At 53.9% G+C, this 16,102-nt stretch overlaps 1 protein-coding gene across 1 annotated transcript; it reads left to right on the plus strand.

Annotated features, from left to right (window-relative positions):
• The first annotated feature begins 100 nt into the window (after positions 1-100).
• NLRP5 (NLR family pyrin domain containing 5) lies at positions 101-14,386 on the plus strand. The gene is made up of 11 exons (XM_065920823.1): positions 101-407; positions 2,656-2,733; positions 3,633-5,241; positions 6,983-7,150; positions 8,312-8,479; positions 9,617-9,787; positions 10,191-10,361; positions 11,433-11,603; positions 11,817-11,984; positions 13,564-13,734; positions 14,254-14,386. The coding sequence occupies exons 1-11, from the start codon at positions 119-121 to the stop codon at positions 14,384-14,386; spliced, it is 3,297 nt and encodes a 1,098-aa protein (XP_065776895.1). The 5' UTR covers positions 101-118.
• Positions 14,387-16,102: the final 1,716 nt, after the last annotated feature.

The raw sequence follows: 16,102 nt of genomic DNA on the forward strand, positions 1-16,102 counted from the left end.
TCGCAAACAGCCAAACACATCTGAGCAACCAACTCTTCACTCTTCCAACAGGTCCCACTGGCTTTGTTTACCAAAGACTACTTTTCCACTCTAGCTGAGCGCTCAGCCTTGCATCAACATGAGAGAGGCCAAAATAGCCCCCTTCTCCAACTACGGACTGCAGTGGTGTCTGGAGCAGCTGGGCAAAGAGGAGTTCCAGACGTTTAAGGCCCTCCTGAAGGAGCGCGCGTCAGAACCGGCAGCCTGGTCCCTGCCGCTGGCCCAGGTGGACACGGCCGATGCGGAGTCCCTCGCCTCCCTCATGCACGAGCATTGCAGAGCCCCTCTCGCCTGGAAGACCTCCATCGACGTCTTTGAAAAGATGAGCCTGTCGGCACTGTCTGAGATGGCAAGGGACGAGATGAAAAGTGAGTGAGATCGGGGCAGACCTCGGGGGTAGGGGAAACGGGGGGTGACCTCAGGTTCCCAGGGGATGGGGAAGGTACCGTTGGTTCCTCAGGGGTGGCTGGGGGGAGTCCATCTCTACCGCAGGACTCTGAACTAGAACTCACTCACTGCTCAGCCTGCCTCGCTGGAAACCCGAGTCATCTCCAGCCTGTGAAACAATGAAAGAGAAGACAGGTCTGCCCAGTGGGTTCAAGGTAGCAGACGGGACGTGGAGTCAAAACTGCCAAGCCAGGGCTCTGGTGCCCCCGACATGCGTGACTTCTGGCAAATCCTCTCCTCCTCTACATCTGGGGAACAGTAATCGCACCGCTTATATGCGCTGTTGCCAAGCTTCAATAAGAAAGTGAATCTTCATCTTGTTTTTCCTTGTTAATTTTCTGTCTGGAAGATCTGTCCTTCGGTGTGAGTGGGGTATGGAAGTCCCCCACTACTCTCTTGTTGCTGTCCATTTCCCCTCTGATAGTTGCTAGGACTTGCCTCCTGCATTGAGGTTCTGCTATGCTGGGTGCCTGTATCTTTATAATTCTTACATCTTCGCCTTGGACAGACCCCTCAGTCATTATGGCGTGGCCTCCTTGTCTCTCGTGTTGTGTATGGGCTCAGTCGTGTCTGGCTCTTTGCAGCCCCAGGGACTGCAGCCTGCCAGGCCCCTCTGTCCATCTTCCTGGAGTTTTCCAGGCAAGAATATAGGAGAGGGTTGCCGTTGCCTCCTCCAAGGGCTCTTGCTGACCCAGGGATCAAACCCAAGTCTCTTATGTCTCCTGCGATGGCAATCAGATTCTTTACCACCAGCACCACCTGGGGAGTGCCTTATGCTAAAGTCTGTTCTGTCTAATATGAGTATTGCTACTCCTGCTTCTTTTGACTTCCGCTTGCATGGGATATCTTCTTCCAGCCCTTTCAGTCTGTGTGTGTCCCTAGGTCTGAGGCATTTCTAAGAACAGTAACAGCTGTACAATGGGTGTCTCCCTTATTTCTTGCCTTAGATTTAGAGACCAGGGTTCAAGGAACTTCTCTAAGGGTTGCCCTCCCTCGTAATGTTGGTACCCATATTCCAGCATGCGGATTCTAGCATATCCATATTCTAACCAAAATTCTGTGGTTATCTTAAGGTATTTAGGAGAAGGCGTAGAGAAAAAAATTAGCTCTCCTTTATCAGGAGGAAATCTCTCCTTCAACTGTGGACAAAACCTTAGAGTCCCGAGTGTGAGCATCCAGATTGGCTCTGAAGACTCACAGTTAGCACACGCCTGGATGGAGCTCATCCGCTGTGGCTGTAAAGGGCTTGAATGGAAGTTCTTCCCTATGAGCCTCAAAATAAATCCCTGGTGGAAAACATGTTAGTAGTATTCACAGGAAATTGTTGTTCAGTTGCTCGGGCATGTCTGACTTTGCAACCCCATGGACTGCAGCGCGCCAGGCCTCCCTGTCCATCACCAACTCCCGGAGCTTGGTCAGACTCATGCCCACTGAGTCAGTGATGCCATCCAACCATCTCACACTCTATCGTCCCCTTCTCCTCCTGCCTTCAATCTTCCCCAGCATCAGGGTCTTTTCCAATGAGTCAGCTCTTTGCATCAGGTGGCCAAAATATTGGAGTTTCAGCTTCAGCACCAGTCCTTCCAATGAACACCCAGGACTGGTCTCCTTTAGGATGGACTGGTTGGATCTCCTTGCAGTCCAAGGGACTCTCAAGAGTCTTCTCCAACACCACAGTTCAAAAGCATCAATTCTTCGGTGCTCAACCTTTTTTATGGTGCAGCTCTCACATCCATACATGACCACTGGAAAAACCATGGCTCTGACTGTAAGGACCTCTGTCAGCAAAGTGAACTCTCTGCTTTTTAATGTATTGTCTAGGTTTGTCATAGCTGTCCTTCCAGGGAGCAAGTGTCTTCTAATTTCATGGCTGCAGTAACTGTCTGCAGTGACTTTGGAGCCCAGGATAATAAAATCTGTCCCTGTAGGAAATGAGGGTTACAAAATCAAAATAAGAGTGGATGTTTGCTGATCAGTACCCCAGCCGAGCCGCCGTGCTGAGACTGTCACCGGCCCTGTGTCTCCATCTTCCTTGCTGCAGACGAATCGGGGAATAAACTGAGATGTGTGGGTTCCCTTCAGTATTTTGGGCCGGGGATGCTTTCACCCCTGATGAGGGTAGCTGCCGTGACATTATTGAGACACTCTCTCACCTGTCCTTGGTTGCAGAGTATCTACTGGCTGAAATATCAGAAGATTCTGCACCAACAAAGATGGATCAAGGTCCAAGCGTGAAAGAACTGCCCGGTTAGTTGGGGATCGCGGGGAGGGAAGAAGTGGTGGAGAAATGGATGTGTGTGAATTATGCTGCTCTTAACACTTATATTCAAGGATGTGATTATGGGAAGAAGTTTTTTTTTATGTGGACCGTTTTTAAAGTCTGTATTGAATTTGTTGTAGTATTGCTTCTGCTTTATATGTTTTTGTTTTTTGGCCGTGAAGTTTTAGGTCCCTGACCAGGGATCAAACCCACAACCCCCGAATTAGAAGGTGAAGTCTTAACCACTGGACCACCTGGGAAGTCCTGGAAGTGATAACTAAGATATTAGTGGGGCTTCCCAGGTGGTTCAGCAGTAAAGAATCTACCAGGCAATGCAGGAAACCTGGATCTGATCCCGGGATCAGGAAGATCCCCTGGAGGAGGAAATGGCAACAAGGACTGTAGCCCGCCAGGCTCCTCAGTCCATGGGGATTCTCCAGGCAAGAATACTGGAGTGGGTTGTCATTTCCTCCTCCAGGGGATCTTCCCCAGCCAGTGGTTGAACCCTCATCTCCTGCGTCTTCTGCATTGTAGGCAGATTCTTTACCCGGAAGATGCAGTACCAAGCAGCAAAGCCTCTGGCAGTCTACAGTGGGGAGACAGAGAAACAGGCAAAACCTCGGGTGTGAAGTGCGGGAAAGAGAGGTTCAGTTAAGGGGACACAGATCTATTTCCCAGGACGTCCGTCTGCTCTGGGGAAGTGATCTTAGGGACAGAGATCCTTATATGCACATTGCTAGGAAGAAACGAAAGCGCCCCAGAGGCAGGCTGGCTGTCTTCTCATCCACTAGGTCTGCGGTCTTTGTTTTACATCTCTGCTTGTTTCTCGATAAAACCCTCTCTTCACACCCAGTCCTATTCTTCCCCTCTCTTCCGTCCCACACAGGCCCCAGAGGGGACCCACAGGACTCCCGGGGATACAGGATCCACGTGATGACGACATTCTCCACCAGGCTGGACACACCCCAGCACTTTGAAGAGTTTGCCTCCGAGTGTCTGGACCCGCGCGTGCTGTCGGGAGCATTTAACCCAGACCCCCGGGGGGGCTTCCGGCCTCTCACTGTGGTTCTGCATGGACCCCCGGGGGTCGGGAAGTCCACGCTGGCCAGGAGGCTCCTGCTGTTCTGGGCGCAAGGCGACCTCTACCAGGACTTGTTCTCCTACGTCTTCCTTCTCCGCGCCAGAGACCTCCAGGGGTCCAGGGAGACCAGCCTCGCGGAGCTCATCTCCAGGGAGTGGCCGGACGCCCCGGTGCCAGTGGAGAAGGTCCTGTGCCAGCCCGAAAGGCTCTTGATCGTGGTGGACGGACTCGAGGCGCTGGAGCTCACCTTCGGAGACCAGGACTCCAGCCTGTCGTCCGACTGGGCAGAGAGGCAGCCCGCGGCCCTCCTGGCGCATAGCCTGCTGAAGAAAGTCCTGCTCCCCGAGTGCGCCCTCCTCCTCACCATGCGGGACGCAGGCGTCCAGAGGCTCCAAGCCCTGCTCCGGTCTCCCCGTTACCTGTGGGTCGGGGGCCTCCCAGTGGAACACAGGATGCGGTTGCTCCTCCGTGGCGGGAAGCACGGCCGTCGGGAGACGCGAGCGTGGCACTCGGGGGCAGACCTCCAGGAGGTGCTTGACCAGTGTCAGGTACCCGTGGTGTGCGCCCTGATCCGGGAGGCCCTCGAGCTGCAGGGGGAGCCAAGGCAAGGCCTTCCCACCTCCAGCCAGACCCTCACGGGCTTGTACGCCACCTTCGTGTTCCATCGGCTGACTCCCAAAGACGCCGGCCGGCGCGCACTGAGCCAGGAAGAACGCATCGCCCTGAAGGGCTTGTGCCGGCTGGCCGCAGACGGCGTGTGGAACGCGAAGTTCGTGTTTGACACCGACGACCTGGGCGTCCACGGGCTGCAGGGGCCCGAGCTCTCCGCTCTGCAGCAGGCGAGCATCCTTCTCCCTGATGACCGCTGCGGAAGGGGCTATGCGTTCTCCCACCTCCGCCTCCAGGAGTTCTTTGCGGCCTTGTTCTACGTCCTGCGAGGCGTCGAGGGAGACGGGGAGGGCCGCCCTCTGTTCCCACAGAGCACCAAGAGCCTGACGGAGCTCAGGCAAGTCGACCTCAACGCCCACCTGGTGCAGATGAAGAGGTTCCTGTTTGGCCTCGTGAGCAGGGAGGCGACGCGGGCCCTGGAAACCCTCCTGTGCTGTCCCGTCGCCCCTGTGGCTAAGCAGCAACTTCTGCGCTGGATCTGCCTGCTGGGTCAGCATCCCGCTGCCGCCGCCCCCCCAGACTTGCTCGAGGCCTTCTACTGCCTTTTCGAGACGCAGGACGACGAGTTTGTTCGCTTGGCCTTGAACGGCTTCCGAGAAGTGTGGCTGCAGTTGAACCGGCCGATGGACTTAGCGGTGTCTTCCTTCTGTCTCCGGCGTTGCCAGCAATTACGGAAAGTTCGACTGGATGTCAGAGAGACGCCAAAGGATGAGTTTGCCGAGGCATGGCCCGGGGCTCCCCAAGGGTGAGTGCCCCACCTCTGCCGTTCCCGTTCTTGTATTTCTTTCCAACACGAGAGAGGTATAACTGACCGAAACTGCAAGTATGTAAGGTGTATGACTTGGTGTTTTGACGTACGTGAAATAATCGCCGTCAAGCTAGTCAGCACACCCATCTCCTCATATAGTTACGATTTTCTTTGTGTGTGAAAACACCTAAAGACTATACCCCTGGGTCTGCACCATTGTGTTAACACAGTAGATCTCCAGAATGCATTCATCTGGATAACTGCAACTTCATACCCTCAGGCCGGCATCTCCCAGTTCCCCACCCCCAGCCCCCGGCAACCACCGCTCCACGCTTGGCTTCCCTGAATTTGACTGCTTTATAATCTTAAGTGAGACTGGTCACGTCTCTCCGTGACTGGCTTATTTCACTTGGCACAATGTCCTCTAGCTCGCCTCTATTATGGCCAATGGCAGCGCCTCCTTCTTTTTTCAGGGCCGAATAATCTTCCATGGTGTGTGTGTATACCACATTTTCTCTTTTTACGTATGTACTTTTAATTGGAGGACAATCGCGTCACAGTTTTGTACTGGTTTCTGCCATAATGCACATGAATCATGAGGAATGCTTGTGTCCCCGCCTCTGAACCTCCCTCCCATCCCCACCCCATCTCACCCCTCCTGGTCATTGCAGAGCGCCGGGCTGAGCTCCCAGCGTCCTACGGCACATTCCCACCACCTGTTTTACGTATGCTGATGTCCATGTTTCAGGGCTACTCGCTGAACTGAGCCCAGCCTCTCCGTCCCCCACTGCATCCACAAGTCTGTTCTCTAGCTCTGTGTCTCTATTCCTGCCCTGCTAATAGATGCATCAGTACCACCTTTCTAGATTCCATATATATGTGTTAACATGCGATATTTGTTTTTATCGTTCTGACTTACGTCACCCTGTATGGTAGGCTCTGGGTTCATCTATGACATTGGAACTGGCTCCGTTTCATTCCTTTTTGTGGCTGAGAAATATCCCACTGAGTATGTATGTATCACACCTTCTTCATCCACCCCTCTATCTGGGGACACCGAGGTTGCTTCTGGTTATTCTGGACACCAGTGTTCTGGTTATTATAAACAGTACTGCTATGAACACCACATTTTCTTTACCCACCGATGGACACTTAGGTTGCTCTGTATCTTCACTGTCGTAAATAATGTACAAATACCTCTCTGGGATCCTGACTCCAATTCTCTTGGATACATCCCCCAAAGTGGAATTTCTGGATCATACGGTAGAGGGTGAGATGGTTGGATGGCATCCCTGTTTCAATGGACACGAACTTGGGGGCAAACTCTGGGAAATGGTGCAGGACGGGGAAGGCTGGCATGTTCCAGTCCGTGGAGTCACAGAGTCGGACGTGACTTGGCGACTGAACAAGAACAACAAATGGTGGTTCTAGGTTTAATTTTGGGGGAATTTCCACACTGTTTTCCATAGTGGCTACACTTTGATGTTGAAGAGGGAGCTAGAACTCAAGCACAGATGTTACTTGAGAGCTGGCGGTCTGCACTGTGGGTATGGAAATGTTCAGGAAGCAGTTTGCTTATGACAACACTCTTCCAGACCATGAGATCAGATCCACTCGGAGCCTCTGAGAGCATCCCTATCCTAACAACCTGACTTCTGTCCTTGGGCACGGATGAGGCAGTTGCTCACGTCAGAATCCATCCCATGTGAACAAATGTTGGTTTCCTTCCCTGCTATAGGCTGAAGATGAAGACCCACCATGAGCGCTGGCAAGACCTCTGCTCCATGCTCAGCATGCACCCAAACCTACGACAGCTCGACCTGAGCGGCAGTGTCTTGACCGAGGAGGCCATGAAGACCCTCTGTGCCAAGCTGCGGCAGGCAGACTGTAAAATGCAGAACCTGATGTGAGGCTTCCCGACCCCGTACATCCCCCTTTGCGTGGCTGTGTCGTGGCTCTCCTCTCCTACCTACTGATCTATAGAATGTATTGGTAGGGAATAAGGGCTGTGGAAGGTGTAGGAACCAAGTTCCCAAAAGTACAGGTGGGGAATGACTAAGGATCTTGTGAAGGGATTACTAAGGTGGGTTCATTTACTCAGGGTTTTGAAGGATGAATAGGAGCTGGTTAGTGGGCAGGGGGAGTGAGGGCAGCTCATTTCAGCACTGTATTCATCGATACCAGAAATTTACGTTGTCGGTCTGAATCATGTGTCATCAGTGCTGTGACACAAAACACTTTAGGTATCATATGTATAACCTACATATGTGTCTATACATACGTGTAACACTGGACATCGAAAATGAAAATACAATGTAAAAAAGAAAACCATAAATATAGGTATAATGATTCACACTTGAGAATGAAGAAGCATCAATAAGGTTGCTTCATGGATTCCTGGGTAGGAAAGAGCCCCTGGAGAAGGAAATAGCAACCCACTCCAGTCTTCTTGCCTGCAGAATCCCATGGACAGAGGAGCCTGGCGGGTCACAGTCCACGGGGTCCCAAAAGAGTCAGACTTGACTTTGCAACTAAGCCACAACACACGGTAGCCCTGCCAAGACACTGATGAATGAATCGTTACAAGATTTGTATGGCATTCATATTACGGTCATAATCGTATTACAATATTGGAAACATTGCTATATTTTAAAAAAACTCACCTTTAATGATTGGCTGACAGGCTGTTTCTCTGGTTATAAGAGAGAAAAGCATTCTGTACAGTAATGTAATTCTTTGAAAGCAAAGTTCTAAAATAGTAAGAAAACAAGCACATCGTTGATTTTTATACTGAATACCACTCACCTTATTCTTGTGTATGGATAAGCTGTCCACTTCAATACCAGTTTTACGTACTGTGGTCTATATGGGTGTTTTTATATTTATTGAAAAAAACCCACACACAGGTGAACTGGTGTGGTTTAAACCTGTGCTGTTCGAGGAGCAACTGTAAATGCAAATAATGAAAGATCACAGTCGAAATGGGAAAAGAGTGAGAAGGACAGATGAGGATACAATGAAACGCCGCCCTGACGTCTTAACTCGTGTTCCCTTTTCTCTTCTGTAGATTTAAGGGGGCTCGGGTTACCCCTGGTCTCCGTCACCTCTGGATGGCTCTGATTATCAACCGAAGCATTAAGCGCCTGGACCTGACGGGCTCCAGCCTGAGAGAGGAGGACGTTCTGATGGCGTGTGAGGCCCTCAGGCACCCGCTCTGCGCCCTGGAGTCTCTGAGGCGAGTCACGCGCTGGGGACGGCTTCTGCTTCCTGGGGTTCAGGGCCTTACTGTTTCACTTTTTATTTTGACATGTGCTTTTGCAGAAAGCTGCTGAGGTTTGACAAAGGTTTGGGAGTCTGGGTATGGTTGGCGGGGGTGAATGCACAATCGCGTGTATGTGACAAACGCCGCCAAGCCGTGCACCGAGAAAGGGTGAAGACGGTACGTTTTGTGTCGTGTGTATCTCACAGTAAAAAGCAAGTTCCGGGGGCGTCCCTGGAGGTGCAGCGGCTGAGACTGCGCGCCTCCAACGCAGGGCGCCCAGGTGCGACCCCTGGCCAGGGAACGAGACCCCGCGTGCCGCCACTAAAATCCCAGCGCGCGTGCCGCACGCGGAACTCTGCTCGGGGTCCTGCGGCAGCCTGGACAGGGGGCGTCGGGGGCAGAGTGGGGCTGACCGAGCCCCCCCCACACACACGGTGATTCGGGCGTGCACAGTTAGTGTCGCCGTTCACCATCCCAGAGACGGGCCAGTTACTGCCGTTTCTGATGTCCTGGCTAGATTCGCTGGGGCTAAAAACCAGGGCTGCTCGGTGCTTCAGAGAAACATGAGGTCTGTTCAGCTTTATTGACTGACATTCCTCGATCCTGTATTATAAACACCAAAATTGCTGAAAGGCTACATCTTAATGATTCCTACTGAAAAACAAAAAGATCCTGTGTGACGTGATAAGAGATGTCAGCTGATGCTACCTTGCCAGTCATACCGTAAAGTATCAACATATCACGTCAGCCCGCTGACACCCTGAACTCACAGTGTTATGGGTCAGATAAACGTACAAAGCATCAGCTGGTGATCACTGCTGTGAGTAAAGTAATATGGGGACAAGAGGATGAGGCAGAGGAGGGCGGGCAGGCAAGGTAGGGAAGGTGGTGAGACCAACTTACTCGGACGAGGTGGCATCCCCGAGGGTGAACGGAAAACTGAACCACAAAACGATCTGAGGCTGCGAAGAGGCACAGCAAATGCTGGGACCCTCGGGCCAGAGCAGAGAGCGCCCGGGAACCAGCCAAAGGGACGGGGCGGCTGATGGGGGAAGGTGGGCTGCTTCTGGGGAGAGGTGGGGACGTGCGTCACGTCGCCTGTCTCTGCAGGTTGGATCACTGTGGATTAACCCAAGCCTCCTGTCGGGCGATCTCCCAAGTGCTTGCTACATCCGTCAGCCTGAAATCCCTCAGCCTCACGGGAAATAAGGTGGCGGACCAGGGCGTGAAGTCTCTCTCTGACGCCCTGAAGGTCGCGCCTTGCACCCTGCAGAAGCTGATGTGAGTGGTGCTTCTGTGCACCAGACCTGCCTTCCCTTGCGATCATCCAAGTCGCTGGGGTGGGGTGGGGCGGGGAAGGGAGGGGAGCTGGCTGATGCGTAAGCTGAGGGTTAGAACCGGGAGGGAGGACCTCCTGTGGGGAGCTCTTTGTGGGAGTTTCTTTATTTCTGTTTTAATCACTGAGTCGCGTCCGACTCTTCTGCGACCCCATAGACGGTAGCCCGCCAGGCTCCTCTGTCCACGGGACTCTCCAGGCAAGCATACTGGAGGGGGTTGCCGTGCCCTCCTCCAGGGGATCCTCCCGACCCAGGGATGGAACTCACGACCCTGGGGTCTCCTGCACTGGCAGGCGGGTTCTTCACCGGCTGAGCCGTCCTCTCCCTTCTGGCCTCTCTCCTCGCAGCCTGGGGAGCTGCGGGCTCACAGCCGCCGCCTGTCAGGACCTGGCCTCCGCTCTCATCGAGAACCAGAGCTTGACCCACCTGTGCCTGTCGGGCGACGAACTGGGGAGCGAAGGGGTGAGCCTGCTGTGTCGGGCCGTGAAGCTCCCCGGCTGCGGTCTGCAGAAGCTGGCGTGAGTCCACCCCGCGGCCCCCAGAGCATCCACAGCTCTGTCACAGCAAGCGCAGAGCAGTGGGGAGACGGTCAGGACGCGGGGAGCTGAGAGGGGCGCGTCCTGCCCCCTCCCGACAGCTCCTACCCTGGAAAGTTCCACCTCTGCCCCTGCGTTTCCTTCGAGCGGGAAGTCCTCATCCACCCAAACACAGCCGCGTCTCTTTACTCCCGGCAGTCCTGTTCTGTAACGTTGCCGTGAGTTCGGGACGGGTGAACACAGGATGAGTGACTCCTGGGAGAATACAGGCTTAGGTTCCTGGGCGCCTCTGGGCACAGCGTTTTTTTAAAAATTTCTTTTACTGAAGTAGAGTTGATTTAGCATGTTGTGTTAATTTCCGTTAATTGCGCAAGTGACGCAATTCTTTTTCAAAACGCTTCTCCATTACGGCTTGTCACGGGATATTGAATATGCTCCCTGTGCTGTGTGGTAGGACGCTGCTGTTTACCCGTCCTGCATGGAATAGCTCACGTCTGCTGACCCCAGACTCCCAGTCCTTCCGCCCCCAACACCCCTGCCCTTGGCCACCACGTCTGTGGGTCTTTCTGGGTTTCAGAGAAAAGTTCATTTGTGCTGTACTTTCTCCAGTCAATGCATAACCTTGTCTTGTGTGTTTCTGTTTACAGACACCTTATGTAATACGTATTATTGAATCATTAACATTGAACGCAGGCTTCCCTGGGGACTCAGTGGTAAAGAATCTGCCTGCCAATGTAGGAGATTCCTCCCTGGGTGGGGAAGATCCCCTGGAGGAGGAAATGGCAACCCACTCCAGTATTCTTGCCTGGAGAATCCCATGGCCAGAGGAGCCTGGCGGGCTACAGTCCGTGGGGTTGCCAAGAGTCGGATGCGACTGAGCGACTAAACGGCAAACGTGGAACTCACGGCCCACAGCAGGAAGCTAGGGAGCACACACGCTTTCCCTAAGGCACCTTCCAGCCTCTGTACGCTCATCGCCGTCCCCGGGGGCCATCTGAAAGGCCGAGGCCACACTGAGGCGCACACGTGACCGTCCCCTGTGCGTGCCCGCAGACTACACGCGTGCAGCCTGGACGTGGCTGGCTGTGGCTTCCTCGGCTTTGCGCTCATGGGCAACAGACATCTGACACACCTGAGCCTCAGCATGAACCGCCTGGAAGATCCCGGGGTGAACCTTCTGTGCGAGGTCATGATGGAGCCGTCCTGTCCGCTCCGGGACCTGGAGTAAGCTTCCCCGCTTGTCAGAGATCGAGTCTACCATGCGGGGGCCTGAGGCTGTAGATGGTCGGAAGAGAGGGCACCCCCAGTTAGTTCTAGGGCCCGCCTCTGCACCCCCATCTTGCTCTCCCTCCCCCCACCTCCAGCTCTCCCCGGCTCTCCCTACACCCCCCTCCAGCTCTCCCCGGCTCTCCCCCCACCCCTTCCCGCCTCTCGCAGTTTGGTGAAGTGCCACCTCACCGCCGCCTGCTGCAAGAGCCTGTCCCACGTCATCACGAGGAGTCAGCGCCTGAGAAGCCTGGATCTGGCCGCCAACGCCCTGGGTGACGAGGGGATTGCAGCGCTGTGCGAGGGACTGAAGCAGAAGAGCCCCCTGACAAGGCTCGGGTACGGTCCTGGGACCACCTCCCAGAGGGCTGGGTGCAGCGGGAGGGGAGCCCAGACGTGACGTCGCCCCCACAAAGACCGGCTCCTGTTCACTGTCCCATCGAGCGAGAGCCCAGCCTCGGCAGAGGGGCAGACTGAGGCGTCCAGTCCCACGGGGCCCCCCCTGTATGTGCATGAATGAAATAGCGAATGCCGGAGAACATGGTCCGGAGGTGGTAAGAACTAAGTAGATAAGTGATTGCTGGACTCGGTGCCAGACGGGGGCGGGGTACAGGCCCTGGCGCTGCCGGCCTAGTGAGAAGGACGGATCAAACAGCAAATGAGGACACAGGTGGAGCCCACGCTCTCGACAGCATCAGAATCGCCTGAGGCATGTTAGAGCAGTGTTCCGGCACCTGCAGTGGACTATCACGCAGCCCTGAAAAGGGATGAGCTAATGCCATCTGCAGCAGTGTGGACGGACCCAGAGAGGGTTACACCGCATGGAGTGAGTCGGGTCGAGAAGGACAGATGCCACATGATGTCACCTGAACGTGGGGTCTTGAGAAGCGGTCCAGCGAGCTTGCTTATGAAACAGACTGACAGACAGGAGACAGACTAACGGCGAGCAGAGGGGCTGGGGAGGTGGAGAGGGATGAGTGAGGAGCTGGGGATTAACATACACAAAGCACTGCGTATGAAATAAATAACCGGCAGGGACCTACTGCAGAGCCCGGGGAAGTCTGCTCAGTATTCTGTAATAGCCTCTGTGGGGGAAGAATCTGAAAACAGTGGAGTTACGCATGGTGTCACTGAGTCGCTTTGGTGCACGCCTGCAGCTAACGCGTTATAAATCAACCAGTCGGACACGACCGAGCGGCTGAACTGAGCTGAATTGACACTCCCGTAAAAAACGTTCAACAATTAAAAAAGACCTCCCCACTGATAGCCACTACTTTGTTCTCTGTATCCGTGACTCTCTTTCTGCCTTCTTCATTCATTCACTTTATTTTTTAGATCCCACACTTAAGTAGGAACATACAGTGTCTGTCTTTCTCGGGCTTCCTTCACCACGCATGATACCCTCCAGGTCCAGCCATGTTGTTGCAAATGGCAAGATTTTGTTCTTTTCTTATAGCTGAATAGTATTCCATGGCACTTTTAAAATTGCAGGAGGGCAATTCCCTGGGGGTCCAGTGGTTTGGACTCTGTGCTTCCAACGTGGGGGGCGTGGGCTCTATCCCTTGTTGGGGGAACTAAGATCCCGCATGCCGTGTGGCACAGCCAAATAATAATGATGATAATAATAAGAGATATCTCTTTAAAATAAAATTTTAAAAATGTTGTATAGGCAAGAATACCGGAGTGGGTTGCCATTCCCTTCTCCAGGGCATCTTCACGACCCCGGGATCGAACCTGGGTCTCCTGCATTGGCAGGCAGATTCTTTACCATCTGAGTGCACCAGGGGAGCCCAAATAATGATAATAAATAAGAGACAGCTATCTAAAACAAATAAAAAAGACTGTAGTGGAAGTCAAATACCGGTTGGAGGGAGGCTCCTAGATGGCGGGGTCTGTCTTGGCTGTGCCGACCCTGCAGGTTGGAGGCGTGTGGACTGACCTCCGAAGGCTGCAAGGCCCTCTCCGCCGCCCTCACCTGCAGCCAGCACCTGGCCAGCCTGAACCTGATGCACAACGACCTCGGTCTCAGAGGAATGACGACGCTGTGTTCGGCCTTCATGCATCCCTCATCTAAGCTACAGACCATCGGGTGAGTCCCCAGAGATGGCTTCTGAAATGCAAACATACAAACGAAATGTTTGCTATCTTCCAAAAAAAACCAGGAGAATTGCTGCAGGGTCCGGCCATCCCACTTGTGGTCTTGGTGGCAGTCTGGATGCTAAGTCATGTCTGACTCTATTGTGAGCCCATGGACTGTAGCTCGCCAGGCTCCTCTGTCCATGGGGATTCTCTAGGCAAGAACACTGGAGTGGGTTGTTAGTCCCTTCTCCAGGGATCTTCCTGACCCAGGGATGGAACTCGGGTCTCCTACATTGCAGGCAGATTCTTTACCATCTGAGCCACCTTGGAAGCCCTAAAAGATACAGAATTTGACTTTTTAAACAGGGTGGGGGCTGAGTTTTATTCTGTGGGGGAGGCACTTGCTGTCCGCAACAGTGCAAGAGGTTTCAGGCCCTTGGGCGGGGTGGTGTCCAGCAGTGCTGAGAAAGGGAGAGGTGTCAGAAGCAAATTCCCAGAGTAAGGAGGCCCCTTTCTGCCCCCTCCCCAGGCTGTGGAAAGAGCAGTACCCGGCCCGAGTAAGAAGGCTGCTGGAGCAGGTGCAGAGACTAAAGCCCCACGTGGTTATCAGTGGCGCCTGGTACTCAGAGGAGGAGGAGGACCGGCGTTGGTGGAGATCCTGAAGCCGGGAGGACCCTCCGCCCACCCCCACTCTGCTGGGGACCCTTCAGGAAACGGATGACGACTCCTGAGCCTCACAAAGCCTCACTGGTGGTGGTTCCCGAGTATCCACTTCAGCCAGGTTGTTGGTGTCTGCCTCTGACGTCCTGGGACCTCAGCTATCTGTGAAGCGTGTACCCTACCTGAATACACGGGGAGGACTGAATAAACACTGAGCATTTGGAAGAAGCATCCAGTGCCTTCTTGATCGATGGGGGTGTGACCCCAGAGCAGACGAGGGAGGACTTGGGTCTTTAAAAAAGTCACACCTCTTGATGTTTTAAAAAAAATTTTTTTAAGTGCATATCTGAATTTCAAAGGAGGATGTGACTATCACTGAACATCAGAGATATAAACACAATGTTGAATTTATCACTTAGTAAAGAACTGGTCTGCCAGAGTCTCCTCCTCAAAGCAACCAAGAGGTAGGTATTATTTTTCCTGTTTTACAGAGAAGGAAACAAAGACCGATGGATGTTGACATTGGTCTGGTGTCACAGAAAGTCATTTAGTCATCCAGAGAAAACTCTGTAATTTGAAAAAAAAAAAAAAAAAAAACACCTGCACCCCAGTATTCTTAGGAGCACTGTTTACAATAACCAAAGACAACAACAACCTAAGTGTCCATTGAGAGATGAACGGATAAAGAAGACATACAATGGAATATTCCTCGGCCATTAAAAGGATGAAATCTTGCCACTTGCAGCGACACGGGTGGACCCAGAGATGATCACACTAAATCCATCAGAAAGAGAAAGGCAGATGCCGTGTGGTTGTCATTCCACGTGGATTCTAAAATACGATGCACAGTTACGTGCACGTTTACTTCTATATTTGCACCAGGGAAAGGCAGGGCAAGAGGTCAGGGGTCCATCCCCTCTTTGCCACCCCATGGACTGCAGCTCACCAGGCCCCCCTGTCCATGGGACTCTCCAGGCAAGAATCCTGGAGGGGCTTGCCGTTTCCTCCACCAGGGGATCTTCCCGTCTGCATTGGCAGGCGGATTCTTTACCACTGAGCCACCAGGGAAGCCCTGGAGGGTGACCCTTTGCAAACCCAGGGGCATCGCCCCGACCACCCCAGTACGTCTGGCCGTGGTGGGGCTGGGGCCCTGGGGAGGGGCATCCGCACTGCGTCCTAGATGACTCTGTGCTCTTCCCTTGTCATTTTCTCCAGGTGGATGAAGTCGGGTGTGTGTGGGGCGGGGGGGGGGGGGGGGGGAGTGTGAAGCCATGTCAGCTGGTCCTCTAAGCCACAAGTCCCCGAACGCCTGGCCGGGGTCGCTGTGTAGAACCTCCCCCGTTCACTGGGGGACGAGTCGGTGGGTGAGGGAGTCCAGGTTTAATCCCGCGGCCCCAGCCCACCTCCCTGCGCTCCCCCTGGTGTCCGCGAGGCGGCGGCAGAGCGTCACCTTTCTCAACACACGCGGGAGCAGGAAGGATGGAGGGGGTCCCTGGGGCCAGTGTCTCCCCAGCACCGCCGGCCTCCGGGCGGGATAACCCTTTGGGGGCGGGAGCCCCCGCCCGTGCATGGCAGGACAGCAGCAGCAGCCCTGGCCTTTCCCCCACTAGATGCGAGGTGCACCCACGCACGCCTCCTCTTCTGTCCTGGGAACTCCGGGGCACAGTCGCCCCAGCTGAGAACCGCCGCTCCACTGGAGACAGGAAACCCTCTCCTGG

The sequence above is a fragment of the Muntiacus reevesi genome, chromosome 2, assembly GCF_963930625.1.
Source record: "Muntiacus reevesi chromosome 2, mMunRee1.1, whole genome shotgun sequence".
NCBI classification, from domain to species: domain Eukaryota; kingdom Metazoa; phylum Chordata; class Mammalia; order Artiodactyla; family Cervidae; genus Muntiacus; species Muntiacus reevesi.